Consider the following 16,278-nt stretch of genomic DNA (forward strand, 5'->3'; position numbering starts at 1 on the left):
ATCCCAACTAAGATTTAATTCATCCTTGTTGGAGGTAAAATCAGCTCATTTGGTTTATTTCATGTTTATATGATTTTCTAGTAGGCTTAAGGTATGAATGATGCTTATGATTAAGGGCACTTCCGCCCGAAACGCGTCAAGCAGCATGTGTAGCGTGCTTTCCCTTTAAATTATGGACGAATAAAGATTTATGTTTTAAAATCGGAGTGCGGAACCGCTTCTTCTTATCAATGAATATCCAAATTACTAAAATATCCATTATCCAGAAAGCACCAGGTCCCGAGCATTCTGGTTAACAGATCCCATACCTGTACTATATTTCCCAGCAGCACCTGCCAGACTGCCAGTGCTGCTGAGAAAGATAGTCGAACAATAGCTGGAGCCAGGTCATCTATCTATGTCTAACAAACATGATGCTCCAGCACACACACATTCTCATGGCTTCTTACCAACAGAGAGCCAGCATCAGCAAGCCATCAATAAATAAAGCTGTAATTCCCATAGGCTTACCCTGGCTTCACTCTGATAGAAGAGCTCCGTCTCAGCCACACAGGCGACCAGAGAAGCGAAGCTGTAGTTCAGGTTTCGGAAGTGCATGTTTAAGGCTGATATTCCTTAGCCAAGGCAGGAGGCTCTGAAGGTTCTTAAAGCTCTGAGCTGATGAGTTTTTAAGAAAGCTGACGCTCATGTGTGTTTATAAAGCAGCCGGCTTAGCCCCTCCCATCTCGGGTAACATTCACTTCTCGGCGAATAGGAAAGCGAATTCCTGAGCTGAAGTGTAAGCAGTGCTGCACACAGAAACTGGCTCCTGCCCTGCGAGCTGGAAAGGGGTGACGTCGGCATTAGTCACTTTCCCTATGCTAATTCACTTGGCCTTTTTTTCTCTCTCTCTGCTTTGGAGAATGGAAAAAACAGCTGAGTTTTGCATAGCTGCAGCTTTATCGAGAACTCTTACTGCATAGTTTCCACTGCTAGTAATTCTATTCAGCAGTCGCACTACATGCGCTCGCTCTCTCTCCAGCCTGTCTTAAGATGGAAAATGTTACTGCAGGTGGGGCCGGCCTGAGCCTTAACCATTCCTATCTGTCAGGAACAAAATATTTACAATAATCCCAACAGTGCTGCGAAATATGTTGGTATAAATACATGTTAATAATAATAACTGATTGTCAAGCATTTTCAGAAGCTCTCGCATAATAGGAAAACAAAAGATATTAAATGTCTAAAGCTGGCCATAGACGCAAAGATCCGATCGTACAAATCAACGTACGTCGGACTTTCCCATCTCCCGACCCTCCACTAACCATTCAGATCAAATAAAGTAGTAAAAGAACAGATCAGCCGATGTTCTGCCCCTGACAGCAATCGTACGAAAGTTATGTCCGACCAAAACTAGTGACAGTCTCCCTCTGAAAAGCGTACGATTGGCAATACACGCAGAGATATTGGCAGGCGACAGAAATCTTTTAACCTGTCCGATCGACCAAGCGACTGATCTCCGCCGGACGGAAAATGTCGGGACTCTCCACACACGTTCCGAAAATCGTACGAATCCACGATTCGTATGATCGGATCGTTGCGTCTATGGCCAGCTTAAGGCAGATGTTTTCAGATGTTTTGGGTTCAAGATTCTGCCTACACCCCAGATATTTGGTCAAGCCAAGCCTAACCCAATGTTATTGATATGTAAAACATGTATATTAACAGTCACCTTGCTATAATTCATGGGCAGCAAATAAACCCCAAATCTCCCCCTTACTGGCCTTTAGACTGGGCCCCCTTAGCTCATAACAATGTTACAGATATATAGAAACATTGGGGTAACAGTCACCCTGCTATAGTTCCAGGGGTACCCAGGGAACAAATAAACACTCACCCCAAATCTCCCCCTAACTGGCCTTCAGACTGGGCCCCCTTAGCTCATAACAAGGTTACAGATATAAAGAAACATTGGGGTAACAGTCACCCTGCTATAGTTCCAGGGGTACCCATGGAACAAATAAACACTCACCCCAAATCTCCCCCTAACTGGCCTTCAGACTGGGCCCCCTTAGCTCATAACAAGGTTACAGATATATAGAAACATTGGGGTAACAGTCACCCTGCTATAGTTCCAGGGGTACCCAGAGCACAAATAAACACTCACCCCAAATCTCCCCCTAACTGGCCTTCAGACTGGGCCCCCTTAGCTCATAACAAGGTTACAGATATATAGAAACATTGGGGTAACAGTCATCCTGCTAAAGTTCCAGGGGTACCCAGGGATTAAATATGCACTCACCCGAAATCTCACACTATCTGGTCTATTCACAAATGCAGGCAAGGCTATACACACTCCTCCAATCTGAACTCAATAGCATTTTTCTGTAGATAAGAATAAATACAGAGTAAAAGCTAAAGAATTGTAAGCAGGGAGCAATACTAAGGGCAAGGGCACAGACCGTGGATCTTGAGATTTCTTCCGCCTGTTTTTTATACGTAAGTCAAGGAAAGTGGATCGTTTTTAATCGCTTTTTCTGTAGCTTTACGGACAGGTCCTTGCGTTGGACTGTGTGACACTAAACTGAGCAGATACTGGAGAGAAAATATATGATTTCTGTGCCAATATCAGCTAAAACAGAGGAACAGAGCTGAGCGCATTGGTTTCTCTCTGCGTGTAGGGCAAACGTATAGCGGAGAGAAGCTGAGTCTGTGCCTCATGTGCCATCAATCTAAGGCCAATCAGCTCCCAATCAGATGCCCATACCCATGTTCCTGCTCAAAGGTAGGCATTAAAGGGGTGGTTCACCTTTAAGTTAACTTCTAGTATGTTATAGAATGGCTAATACTAAGCAACTTTTCAATTGGCCTTCGTTTTTTCTTTTTTATCGTTTCTGACTTATTGGCATTCTACTTCTGATTCTTTTCAGCATTCTAAAAACAAATGCTCTGTAAAGCAACAAATTTACTGTTATTGCTATTTTTTATTATTTGTCTTTCTATTCAGTCTCTCTCCTATTCATACTCCAGTCTCTTATTCAAATCAATGCATGGTTCTTAAAATAATTTGGATCCTAGTAACCAGACTGTTGAAGTTACAAACTGGAGAGCTGCTGAATAAAAAGCTGAATAAGTCAAAAACCACAAATAATAAAAAATGAAAGGCAATTGCAAATGGTCTCAGAATATCACTCGTTACATCATCCTAAAAGTTAACTCAAAGGTGAAAACCCCCTTTAAACTTATCTTCTTCGAAATAGTTGGAAAGTACGAAGAACTGCCTCGTTTCAGAATCAGTATGGTGAAAACAACAGTTATTTTATATGAGAAGAGCAGCACTAAAGTACATTCTGTTATATTTACTCGAAGAGGAAAAATAAACATAAATTACATGAGTACACACGGCATTCAGACACATTGTACATTGTGTCCAATTAGAAGTCCAGCTTCTCAGCACTCCCTGGTAGAAGTCCAGGCTTCATGCATTTTATCATCCTATGGGTGGGAACAGAATGTTAATTCTTATAAGCAGGGCCCTCTAACCCTACATTTCATTCAGAAACCTACATTTGCTATTTTATGGTAAGTGCTGCATCTTTAATAATATTTTTAAGGTGCTGTGTAACTTGCAGCTACTTTATCAATAAATGACGATGATGATGGTCATGGCAGGCTGGGCTGACTCAATTCCACTGGTTACCTGTAAAAGGATCACAAGCAGCCAATGACTCATGGGATGGTAAACATTCCGTCAAGTACTTTCCAGACTCTTGAAAGTGACTGCAAGCCAAGTGAGCAATTTAGATCATGTGCCCTCGCGCCTTCAGGGCTACTCGTCTGATATTTGGCACCTTTTTAAATCAGAATGTTTCCCATTGAAGTGGTCATGGGCCACGAAGATTATTTTCTCTTAGAGGACAGTGGCAATTAAAATATCACCACCATCTTCTTGTGGTCTGGCAATAGGCAGAAATCCATTGATATTAACCAGGGCCACGTTGGAGGGGTCTCAGAAACAATAGAGATTTCATAACTGTAACTTTGTCATCTGAAAATAACATTATAGCAGGTGTCTTCCTGGTTTGGCTGCAACCTGGGTCAACTGAAGTTTGTGGCCCTTAGAACAGTGGTCAGGTCATATAAGGACCCTCATGAACCTTTGCATGCAAACAGTCTTTGCCCAACTGGACTTTCCACCAGGACCAGTCAATATGTGAAAGATATCAGTTGGAAGTGCTTTCATTTCAGCTCTGACCAAATGGTCATAAGATTTGCTCAATAAAGCCATTGCTTGCCCACCTTTAAGGTGTCATTAGGGTTGCCACCAGTCCGGGTTTGACATGTTTTTTTAAAGGGGTGCCGGGTCAAAACTGCCTAAGGAAAACTGGGCAGGATTTCCTAAGATTGACGTGGTGATTGACCAATCGCTGATTGCCGTGCCATAGCCAACCCCCTGATGCAGTGACACGCCCCTCATGTCATGGGCCCACCCCCATTACATCACGGCCCAACCCATACGTCATGGCCCGCCCCCTGGAGTTCGGCAGTAAAGAAGGTGGCAACCCTAGTGGCCATACTGTACATAGGCAGATCCGCTCGTTTGGAGCGGTTGCCAAACAAGTGGATCTTGCACCAATATCCTCACCTTGAATGGGAGATACCGGGCTGCACAAGGCCAGGAATGCAAGTGGTGGGATTGAGGAAAACATCAACCAAACAATGTGGTCCTCGATCCAACTGGAATTTTAAGCCTGCCCGATCTACATCTGGTTGATTTTCAGCCAGATATTGATCAGGGAAGCCGAGTCGGAGGGCCCCACAAACTGGTCAAGTCTTGGTCTGTCGGCAGCTTTTATCGGCCTGTGTATGCCCATCTGGAAAAGCCAAATTAAATGTTTAGTGTCCTTTACAATTCTCCATAACTGGCCAGAATACGCTTTAGCCAGCATAATCGCTAGTGCACCAGTGTAGCCACTTTCATAAACAAAAACATGTAGCTGCAACAGGTAAGGTGCTTGCAAGGTCAGGGCAAGATTGCATTGTATATTATATAATCCATGGGGTCAGCCAGATACAGATTTATTTGGACACGCTGCTCTTACACTATGGAAAACAAAACTTTCTTTGGAACAGCAAACACCTGTGAGTAAAGGAAAAAAACCAACTTTAATTCCTTTACAAGGAACACTGCTAATTACTCTCACACTTGCATAACATGGTGTATTTACATAACAGCCCAGAAAAGAAACTTTCTATTTAGCCAAAGCTGTTCTGCCTCAAAAACAATGACTTTATGATACGATCCAGCTCCGACTTGTAACAAACAACAAACAGTCTGCCGACCTCACCTGCGGCATAACTGGACTGGTGTGTGCAGTGGGCTGTATGCTCCAAGCCATAACTTGGTTGCTGGTATAAATACTGCAGAATATGATAATAAGAAAGAGCAAGAAAGAGAGAGAGAGAGGAGAACCAGAAAAGGTGCAGTATTTTGCACTAATTTTGCACCTATACATTTTTAAACTTTTTAGATTGTAAGCTCTAATGTGCAGGACCCTCTTTACCTCCTGTACTGAGCAGTGTATGTAAGCTGAATCGTGTACACCTCTGATGAATATTTGCTGGTCCAAATTTTTTCCTTTTTTGTTCTCAATGCCCTTTATTTTTTTGGGATGCCGCTGTTTGAATTCCATTCTCACTAAAGGAGGAGAAATGTAACAGGTATAATGTTTGCCCCAGGTCAAGCAGATCTATCACCAGAGGGGGCAGTGGGCACTGTTGTAGGGAGGCTTGGCAAATTTTAGGGCTGGGGGCACAGATAGCAACATATATATAATGTATGTTCAGGCAGGCCCTTCCGTTTCTGAGCATTCAAGGCAATATCTGCTGCCTGCTACATTAGTCATTGGGGAAGTGACATTATTCATTTAGAATATCTTTACTTTGTTATCTTACCCCAAGTTCTATTGGAACTCTTGTGTGGTACTATAGCAGTTCAACAATGTTGTATGGGGCCCTAACAATTTCTGATGCCCTGAGTTTCAGTAACCCACAGAACCTTAAAAGATTAGATGTAAGCATTTACTGGTCAAATTGGTTGCTACGGCAAACTAGACTAGAGCAAGGTTTTACTACATTGACCGTTAAGGCATATATATATATATATATATATATATATATATATATATATATATATATATATATATATATATATATATATATATATATATATATATATATACATACACACACACACAGGACCGCCATCAGAAATCGCAGGGCCCCATACGACAAAATTTCCTGGGCCCCCACCGCAAGCCCCACCTACAGGTCCGCCCCCCACCCCACAGGTCCGCCCCCCACCACACAGTAAAAAAACAAACAAAAATATTGGTGGCTAGGGTTCCCACATGTTAATAAAAAATAAAAAGACATTGGTGGTCAGGGCCCCCCATAAAAAAACATTTGTGGTCAGGGCCCCCCCCCATTAAAAAATATTGGTGGCTAGGACCCCACATGAGAAAAAAAATTGGTGGCCAGGGCCCCCACCACATTATGAGAAAGTGTGGCGTGGCTGGGGCCCCCCCCTACAACTCTCCCCCCTGTACCCCCCTGATGGCTGCCCTGTATATATATATATATATATATATATATATATATATATATATATATATATATATAAAAAACATACATTAATGTAAGGTTGGTTTGAGAGTCCTTATCTTAACCTTAACTCTTTGGCTTGTCTTGTTCGTTACCTTTCTAGAACACAACACACCCCAGCAAAGAGCAAATATTTATACTACAGGAGACAAAAACCTTCAGTTTATCGTCTGATAACAAAACCAATAACTTCCTGCAAGCCAGTAAACACTATTAAACAAGATAAGAACCGGTTACAAACAAGAGGACACTGATCTGGACAGCAATTGAATGTTGTGTGACCCTGAATTTCTCCAGAATCGCATTAGTGTGTGTCTGCCAAATGCCACTTTAATACACACACATCAAACAAACTACAGTAATAAACTCTGGGGTAGAAAATTATTTATAAGGAAACAACATTTCCAAATTATTAGAGATGTTAAAGCAGTTTGGCCTAATCAGACTATGTCGCAGCTGAGCCCATCCTGACAGATATCTGTCCAAAAATTTTTTTGCTGACAATAAGGGGGTTATTTATTAAAGTTCGAATGTCAAAAACTCCAAAAATTATGAGTTTCTTAAACCCCAAGGGTGTTAAGGGTAAGGACACAGGCAGATTCGGGGAGATTAGTTGCCCCTGCATCAAATCGTCTCTTCTTCGGGCCTTCCCTACCTTCCCGCCATGTATAATGAATTTGTTTTCCGAAGTCGCCCAAAGTTTCCTCGCAACTTCGGAAAACGAAGCGCCGCGAGTGCCATCCTGCTGGCGATTGTTCATTATAGCCGGCGGGAAGGTAGGTCAAGGCAGTTCGGGAAAACTGTCACCCAGAAGAAGAGGCAATTTGTCGCCGGGGTGACTAATCTCCCCGAATCTGCCAGTGTGTCCTTACCCTAAAAGTCCAAATAAAAAAGTACTCCAACTCAGACCTTCCAAGTTCATGTAGAAATCAATGGGATAAGTCCAGAAGATATTCTGATCTACGCTATGTTTCGTGCGAAAATCTGAAGATTTTGTGTTTTTTTGGCAAGTATTTGGCCTTAAAATTTGTGCGATTTGATTTTTTTGCAATTGTTTCCATTTTTTTCCTGCAAAGGAAATTTTCGTAAAATTTATTGAGGGGAAAAAACCTGTGCGGATTTGTTGTTTGTGGTGTTGTTTTCAGAAAATATTTAGATATTCTCGGATTTTGATAAATAACCCCCTAAGTGTGTCTGTCCAGGTTGGAAGTTGTACAGCACTAACATGACAAAGGCAAGACTTCAGATAATGTTATTTACACTAAAACACATACATATATTTTAAAGCAGCATAAAAAATTATAGTGCCCTTTGATAAGCTACATAAACAGGGGAAACCACAAAGCCCAAAATATCACAAATTTGCAATAAAATGCAGCTGACTGCACAAGAATTTCACATAAATTCTGTACATATTTTCTGGAATATGGGAGCTCTTCAGATTAGCTTTTTTAAAACATTTCCTTCCTGTAATTCTGTCTTTGGGGAAACAAAAGCTTCCTTCCTGCAGTTATATAAACTACAAATGTTATGCGCAGCATTAAATGAGCTCCGCCGGTAGGAAATATCGATTGCTGATGCAGGCTGTAACCCAAGCTCTGAAAGGCACACTGCGGTTTCCAGCAGATAAATCTTATTTCATGCTATGGCATTCTGTGGAATTAGCTAATAAAAGTGCCGAAACCAATCCATCGCTTGAGGAACACGCCCCATAGAACAACATTGCACAAAGTACCATTACATCATGAATAAGCCAATAACCAGATAAAAAAGTGAGCAAACACGGAAGATTGATTGGCAATAAAAGCACAAGACACAGTCTAGCCTTGAGCCAAAACAAATTTAAAGGGGAAATAAAAGCACATGCAATAGCTACGTAAAACATAGTATCTTCTAACTTTACTTTGTTTCTAATTAAGCAGTTTTACAAAATGGTTGTTATTGATATTGGGGGATTGACATGTTTTACATTACAACCCAAGCTCATAATACACCTTGGCTGCTGGAATCCTCCACAAATAAATAGGGATGCATCGAATCCCCAATTCGGCCAAATCTTAGCTATTTTTATCAGAATCCAAGAGCCTGGTCAAACTGAATTCAAATAGTATATAACTTTAAGAAATTGCTGCACATCGGGTATTTCTGCCTATAGCTGAAGGGTTCGGATTCGGTTTGGTACTCAGCCGAATCCCTGGATATAGCTGAACCTTGAAAAGCAGGGTTCTGTGCATCCCTACAAACAAAAATGTCACCCTTGTCCACTGATCCATCTTACCCAATATATTAAGAAGCCCAGTAGCTGAACAGGACATGCAACATACGCAAACATATTCCTGGGGCCCCTTTTACAGCAAATAAAGGAAAATAACTTAACACTCAGGAATCCGAATTCCTTATTCAATCCTTCTGAGGAAGTCAGGGCAGGAAATTTGCTCTGTTCCAAAAATCAACATTTTTGATCTTAACAAATCGCCCAGTTATGTAAAGAACCAACACAGTTTCTGGGATACAAACAAAGAGTTAAGAGTTTCTCCAAAAATCGGTGAAATGCAGGAGCCTGATTCAGTATGGATAATGTTTAGGGTAATAGCAGTGCATCTGGAGTAATTTGGGATTAACTGTTGGGTGGCTAGAAGGCGGATAGTACAATTTTGGGAGCTGGCACAAGACTACTGTGTCTACTAAAAACTCACTAGTTCCAAACATCTGCATGACTAGACACAGATACACATATTTCATGGGAAGCCTCTTGCAAACAACTAATAATAACCTTAGAAATACGTCTAGAGGCAGACATTTCAGTTACTAAATGATACCTGGCCCATGGTAATTATGGGTGCAACCTCATCGGGAAAATTAATTTGCTGTATCTTTTTGGAAGATATGCTGCAGCCAACCAGTCATCTTAATTACAGGTGTATAATATCCAGCTCTGAAAAAATGTTCCATTACATAGGTTGAGCCATATTGTTATAGGGAATCCATTATCTCTCAGCTAGTGGATGGGTTGGGGCACATTCAAAAGGATTGTGCAATATCCTGTATGTTTTATACTGTAAGTATCTATAACTGTAGATTCTTTCCATTTTTCATTAATTGGGAGGTTTTTAACACGTAAGGTTAGGATAGGAAGAAACACATGGTACTCCAGCTGTTATCGAACTACATTTCCAGGTTCCCCAAGACAGGTTAGCTGGCTGTTTGCTAGGGGGTGTTTCACAGCTGGAGTTCAGAAGGTGGCCTATTTCCATTTTAATTGTCAGTAATAAGATGATTTGGCCTGGTCCACCAGGAAAGTTCATATACTCAGCACGTGTAAATCTACCAGAACTGAGGAAAGCCATTGTGCATAACTGGACCCCATGGGCTTTAGAACGGGTCAACATTTAGTATACATGGGGCGACAAATCTCATAATAAATATATACAGAATCATAGGACAAAGAGCTTAAGTGCTATGTGGCAAGAGACATAGTGGGAAGGAGGTCCCTGCCCCGTAGAGCTTACAGTCTAAGTGGATGGGAGGCTAACATACAGGTACAAAAAGTGCACATGGTAGGGCATAGTCAGTAGGGGCAGGACTAGGCTAATGTTCTAGTTGTCCAAAAGGTAGGCTCTTCGTTTTTTCTTGAAGAGTTTAAGAGAGGATTCCTTACGGAGGAATTCAGGGATGGCATTCCAGAGATAAGGAGCAGCAAGATAGAAGGGTTTGAGACAAGAGGTGGCAGTGGATGTGGATGGTGTGAAGAGAAGGTGGCTCTGAGAAGAGCGGAGAAGATGACCAGGAATGTACAGCGAGACAAGAGAAGAAATGTAGTGAGGAGCAGAGGAGTGAAAGGCTCTGAATGTTAGTAGAGGGGGTTTTATATGTTGATATTACCTGCTCTGAGCTAGAGAGAGATGGATCTACGAAGGTCACCCGGCAGCTATAACTCATTTGAGACTTTTTATTTTATTTGGGAAAATATAAACCAGGACCTACCTACAGAGCAGTCTATAGTACTACAGGTATCGGATCCTTTATCTGGAAACCCGTTATCCAAAAAGCTCCAAATAATAAATATTACTAATAAAACAGTAGCTTGAACTTGATCCCAACTAAGATATAATTAATCCTTATTTGAAGCAAAACAAATCTATTGGGTTTATTTAATGTTTTCTAGTAGACAATGTATGAAGATCCAAATTACAGAAAGACCAGTTATCCGGAAAACCCCAGGTCCTAAGCATTCTGGATAACAGGTCCCAAAACATGTTAATTAATAACCCAAAAGAACTTCCTTCAGTTAGAACACACAGTCTCCAAGTTCCTTCCAGTATTCAGAAATAAGAATAGGGGCAGATTTATCAAGGGTCGAATAGTAAATTCAAATTCAAATTTTCATTTTTAAAAATTTGTATTATTTGGATAAAATGGAGTCTATGGGAGACAGCCATTCCGTAATTCGGAGCTTTCTGGATATCGGGTTTCTGGATAAGGGATCCTATACCTGTATAATGCATGGTGGCTATCTACCATTTTTGGCTCTCATTGTTAGAGAATAAGATTAAAAAAAATTAGAGATAGGTATAATTGCTGCCATGTGATACAGTGATGATGATTCCAAACTTACATTGACAGAAGATTCCTTGTTTATATACTAAAATATCTTAGGACTGTTAAATACTATAACGTCCTTTCTCAGAACCTGCTAAAAACAAATATGGCACCCATGTCCACAAACAACCTAAAGATTCAGCACCTTCAAAGCCTTTTTCCAGACTCCTGACATAAACACCGTGTGCACTGGAGTTATGTTTAGCATAATTACCCAAACACTCTGGAAACTATTCTATAGATGACCCGTTTCATGGCACCATTTCAGAAGCTCTAAATCTGGCATCGTTGTTCCTTATAATTTATTTAATTGCTTAAGTCGGCTTCGCCAGCTGCTTATTTCTGGATCCCAATTGCAGGTTATGCATCTCGTCCTAGTTTGAAATAGCTGACCTCACTCGTATCTACATAGCCGCGCAATTAAACGCACATATGTGGGGTGTGTCATTTTTCCAACGACTTAAAAACATAAATATGCAAGATGTGTCTTTTTTTGCTGACCTTACGATGCACTGGGAATGGAGTTCACTTCTAGGGAACTGAGAGACAAAGCGATGTAATTAAACCCAACTCTCTCTGGGGGCAGAAATAAAACACTAGTTTTAACAAGACCAGAACAGCATAGAGTTGTAAAATATCCTCTGAAACATTTGGTTGTTACATCTGTTGAATTAATGCGCATTATTTTCTTTAAAGGGGACCTGTCAACCGAAAAAATTATTCCAAATCCTATTTTATCATGTTAGTCAAGCAAAATAAGCTGCCTAAGGCATAGAGGAGGGGCAGACAACATTTGATTGACAGCTGAGATTTTTACATGCGTTTACAACAGCTATAAATGCAGTAACATGAAATTTTTTCAATAAAAAATTTGTTTGCCCTTAACGAAAAAAAAAAACACCAGCACACATTTAACTTTACATTTGCAAAGACTTTATTAAGAAATATCTTACAGATACTCCGCTTGCGCTCCTCTTCTGAAAAGGCGACGATCCATCTGGCGGCGTTCGATTTCTCCTCCCTGCCTTCTATAGGAGATAGCCAAGGAGGAGAAATCGAGCGCCGCCAGATGGATCGTCGCCAGGTCGCCTTTTCAGAAGAGGAGCGCAAGCGGAGTATCGGTAAGATATTTCTTAATAAAGTCTTTGCGAATGTAAAGTTAAATGTGTGCTGGTGTTTTTTTTTTCGTTAAGGGCAAACAAATTTTTTATAGAAAAAATTTCATGTTACTGTTACATTAAAGGGATTCTGTCATGGGAAAACATGTTTTTTTCAAAACGCATCAGTTAATAGTGCTACTCCAGCAGAATTCTGCACTGAAATCCATTTCTCAAAAGAGCAAACAGATTTTTTTATATTCAATTTTGAAATCTGACATGGGGCTAGACATTTTGTCAATTTCCCAGCTGCCCCTGGTCATGTGACTTGTGCCTGCACTTTAGGAGAGAACTGCTTTCTGGCAGGCTGCAGTTTTTCCTTCTCAATGTAACTGAATGTGTCTCAGTGAGACATGGGTTTTTACTATTGAGTGTTGTTCTTAGATCTACCAGGCAGCTGTTATCTTGTGTTAGGGAGCTGTTATCTGGTTACCTTCGCATTGTTCTTTTGTTTGGCTGCTGGGAGGGGAAAGGGAGGGGTGATATCACTCCAGCTTGCAGTACAGCAGTAAAGCGTGATTGAAGTTTATCAGAGCACAAGTCACATGACTTGGGGCAGCTGGGAAATTGACAAAATGTCTAGCCCCATGTCAGATTTCAAAATTGAATATAAAAAAATTGAATATAAAAAAATTGAATATAAAAAAATTGAATATAAAAAAATATGTTTGCTCTTTTGAGAAATGGATTTCAGTGCAGAATTCTGCTGGAGCAGCACTATTAACGGATTCATTTTGAAATAATTTTTTTTCCCATGACAGTATCCCTTTAAAGGGATACTGTCATGGGAAAAAAAATTTTTCAAAATAAATCAGTTAATAGTGCTGCTCCAGCAGAATTCTGCACTGAAATCCATTTTTCAAAAGTGCAAACAGATTTTTTTTATATTCAATTTTGAACTCTGACCTGGGACTAGACATATTGTCAATTTCCCAGCTGCCCCAAGTCATGTGACTTGTGCTCTGATAAACTTCAATCACTCTTTACTGCTGTACTGCAAGTTGGAGTGATATCAGCCCCCCTCCCTTCCCCCCCACCCCAGCAGCCAAACAAAAGAACAATGGGAAGGTAACCAGATAACAGCTCCCTAACACAAGATAACAGCTGCCTGGTAGATCTAAGAACAACACTCAATAGTAAAAACCCATGTGCCACTGAGACACATTCAGTTACATTCAGAAGGAAAAACAGCAGCCTGCCAGAAAGCATTTCTCTCCTAAAGTGCAGGCACAAGTCACATGACTTGGGGCAGCTGGGAAATTGACAAAATGTCTAGCCCCATGTCAGATTTCAAAATTGAATATAAAAAAATCTGTTTGCTCTTTTGAGAAATGGATTTCAGTGCAGAATTCTGCTGGAGCAGCACTATTAACTGATTCATTTTGAAAAAAAATTTTTTTTCCCATGACAGTATACCTTTAATAAAAAAAAATAATTTGGATTTCATGTTTAATTTGATGCGGACTTTTATTAAACAGCTTTTTATGTCTGGGTGACAGGTCCACTAAAAAATAATTCTATACCACAGGAATAATGTAGTCTTGGGGCCCTGCAACAAATATCAGTCCAGCAGGGACCCCATTGGAGTTATTTGGTTAGACCGACTTAATCTGGCCATAGATGTAAAGATTTTTAAAAGATCTTTTCATTATCGTGAGACCACGATTATCTCGAAACGATCGTTTAAATGTAAAATGTGTCCATCAACTAAAAAGACCATTTCAGGCAATTTTGAGGGTAGCTACCTGCTTGGCCCTGCAAACATAGAAAGATTGCACTGGGACCATTAATTTTTTTTTAACACGGCCGATCAATTTGTAGGATGAAAAATCGTAAAATGTGCGATCTTTCCATTCCCACTAATTTAGGGATTGGTTGGATTTCACTAAAATCGGTCGTTCACCAAAGACACATCTATGGAGACCTTTATCTAAGAGACAACTCTTTATCACATGGAAGATAAATCAAATTGACCTCATGAAACTAATGGCCGGCCCTGCAGTAGGTAGACTCCTCCTGGTGGACGCACAGTTCAGGGATGTAACAAATTCAAGATTACACAAAATTCCATTAGATCTGTCCAAAAACGTAAAAAAAAAGATCTGTCCAAAAACTCACATCTTTTAGCTAATCATTTTTCTTGTCTTGCTGCTACATAAAATTGTCTTTTTTTCCCAGCATTTAGAAAGCCCCAATTAAAATGGTTGTTCAACTGGAAAAATATGGCAAAAGTGATTAGGTAGTAGAACCAAAGTGTTGGAATGCAAGAAAAGTCAACAATACATTTCTGCCACTTCACAAACTGTTAGGCAGATCTAACAAGGAAAATGTTATGTTTTATGGAAAAAGAGCAGTAACATGAAAAAAACACAATCTGGAAAGCCAGAAAAACATTATCATTAAAGGGGAACAAACTCAAAGTTGAAAAGACACAGAAAAAGTATTTGTATTCAAACTCAACTTCATAAAATAGCCGAAAATTCACAAAAGAAAACATACAAAATTTTAAAATTCACAAATAAACAACCTAATGTCATGTGGGTAACGGCAGATGGTAAGGATTGCCTCCTGTGGTTAAATCTGCAGTACCGTGGGCTTCTTCTACTCGGCGACTAATCTCCCCGATCTGCCTTCCCCTGCCTTCCGCCGGCTAAAATTAAATTAAAACTCGGAGCGCTTTGTTTTTCGAAGTCACACAAAGTTTCCTCATGAGGCAATTATGGGCAACTTCGGAAAACAAAGCGCTCCGAGTGCCTGCCCCGAGGCGATTTTCATTTTAGCCGGCGGAAGGCAGATCGGGGAGATTAGTCACCGTGAATAAGAGGAGATTTGTCACCTGGCGACTAATCTCCCCGAATCTGCCCGTGTGGCAAGACCCTAAATGTAAACCACTGGCCACTGCTGGTGCCATCAGGTGGAAGAACTACAGCATTTATCAAAAGTATATTTATCCAAGCCATCATACTTATCTTAAGGTGGCCATAGACTTTTCTCTCCCTTACGAGCAATTTTAGTACCATTAGTGGGCACTGTATGATCGTGCATCTAACGATTTTTCGTCTGACATCAGTCAGAAAATCAGTCGGTCAGGTTAGAAAATATCCATCATTCACAGTGAGATTTATCCATTGTCCAACTGTTTGCAGGGCTGGCAGTTTTCCTGGCTTCAACTAGACAATATCTCTTGAAATTGTCTTTTTAGTTGATGGACAAATAGCACAATTTAACGTTCATGGTAAGCTTGGTCTTACAATAATGAAAAGATCTTTTTAAAATCTAAACGTCTATGGCCACCTTTAGTCAACCCCCCAATCAAACATCCGTACTGAATTAAAGCTAGCCAAACACAAGCAGATGTAAACTGCTGAATCAGCCACTTCAGATAAATTCAGCTCTCAACTACAGATATCTGGGCAAAAATTGGTCAGCTATATATCAGGCAGTTTACAAATCTGCACTGCATCGGCTCATTGTTGCAGCCCTCTCCTGACGCCCTACATTCACCTTTACTATGATCCGACTGTTGACCTGAGGACTGGCAGCAGCTCCATTTCCATGTAAACCCAAGATGGCTGCAGCAACCAGCTGATACAGTCCTGAAGGTACTTATACATGGGCACCACATTATCCATCAAGTCTGCTACTATATCAACATTAGGACATGAGGAAAACAGATCCCTTAAAGGGCATGTAAAGGCAAAACAATAAAATCCCATTTTTACTTTCTTTAATGAAAAAGAAACCTATCTCCAATATACTTCAATTAAAAAATGTGTACTGTTTTTATAAGAAACCTGACTGTATGCAGTGAAATTCTCCCTTCATTTTACTTGCTCTGACTGCTGTGGATAGGAAACTTCAGACGGTCCCTAACTGCCCT

General features: G+C 40.5%; 1 protein-coding gene across 2 annotated transcripts in view; it reads right to left on the reverse strand.

The window, feature by feature from the left end:
* Window positions 1-16,278, reverse strand: part of rcan1.S (regulator of calcineurin 1 S homeolog) — a 78,207-nt gene that overhangs the window by 12,130 nt on the left and 49,799 nt on the right. The window contains exon 1 of one of the 2 annotated variants that reach the window (XM_018248067.2): window positions 511-759. The exons of the other annotated variant lie outside the window; for it this stretch is intronic. Within the exon in view, the coding sequence (XP_018103556.1) occupies window positions 511-597 (87 nt within the window). The 5' untranslated portion in view covers window positions 598-759. Of the gene's footprint in view, window positions 1-510; window positions 760-16,278 lie in introns of those variants that run through there. 2 annotated transcript variants of the gene reach the window in all.

Source organism: Xenopus laevis, chromosome 2S, assembly GCF_017654675.1.
Source record: "Xenopus laevis strain J_2021 chromosome 2S, Xenopus_laevis_v10.1, whole genome shotgun sequence".
In the NCBI taxonomy this organism is placed as follows: domain Eukaryota; kingdom Metazoa; phylum Chordata; class Amphibia; order Anura; family Pipidae; genus Xenopus; species Xenopus laevis.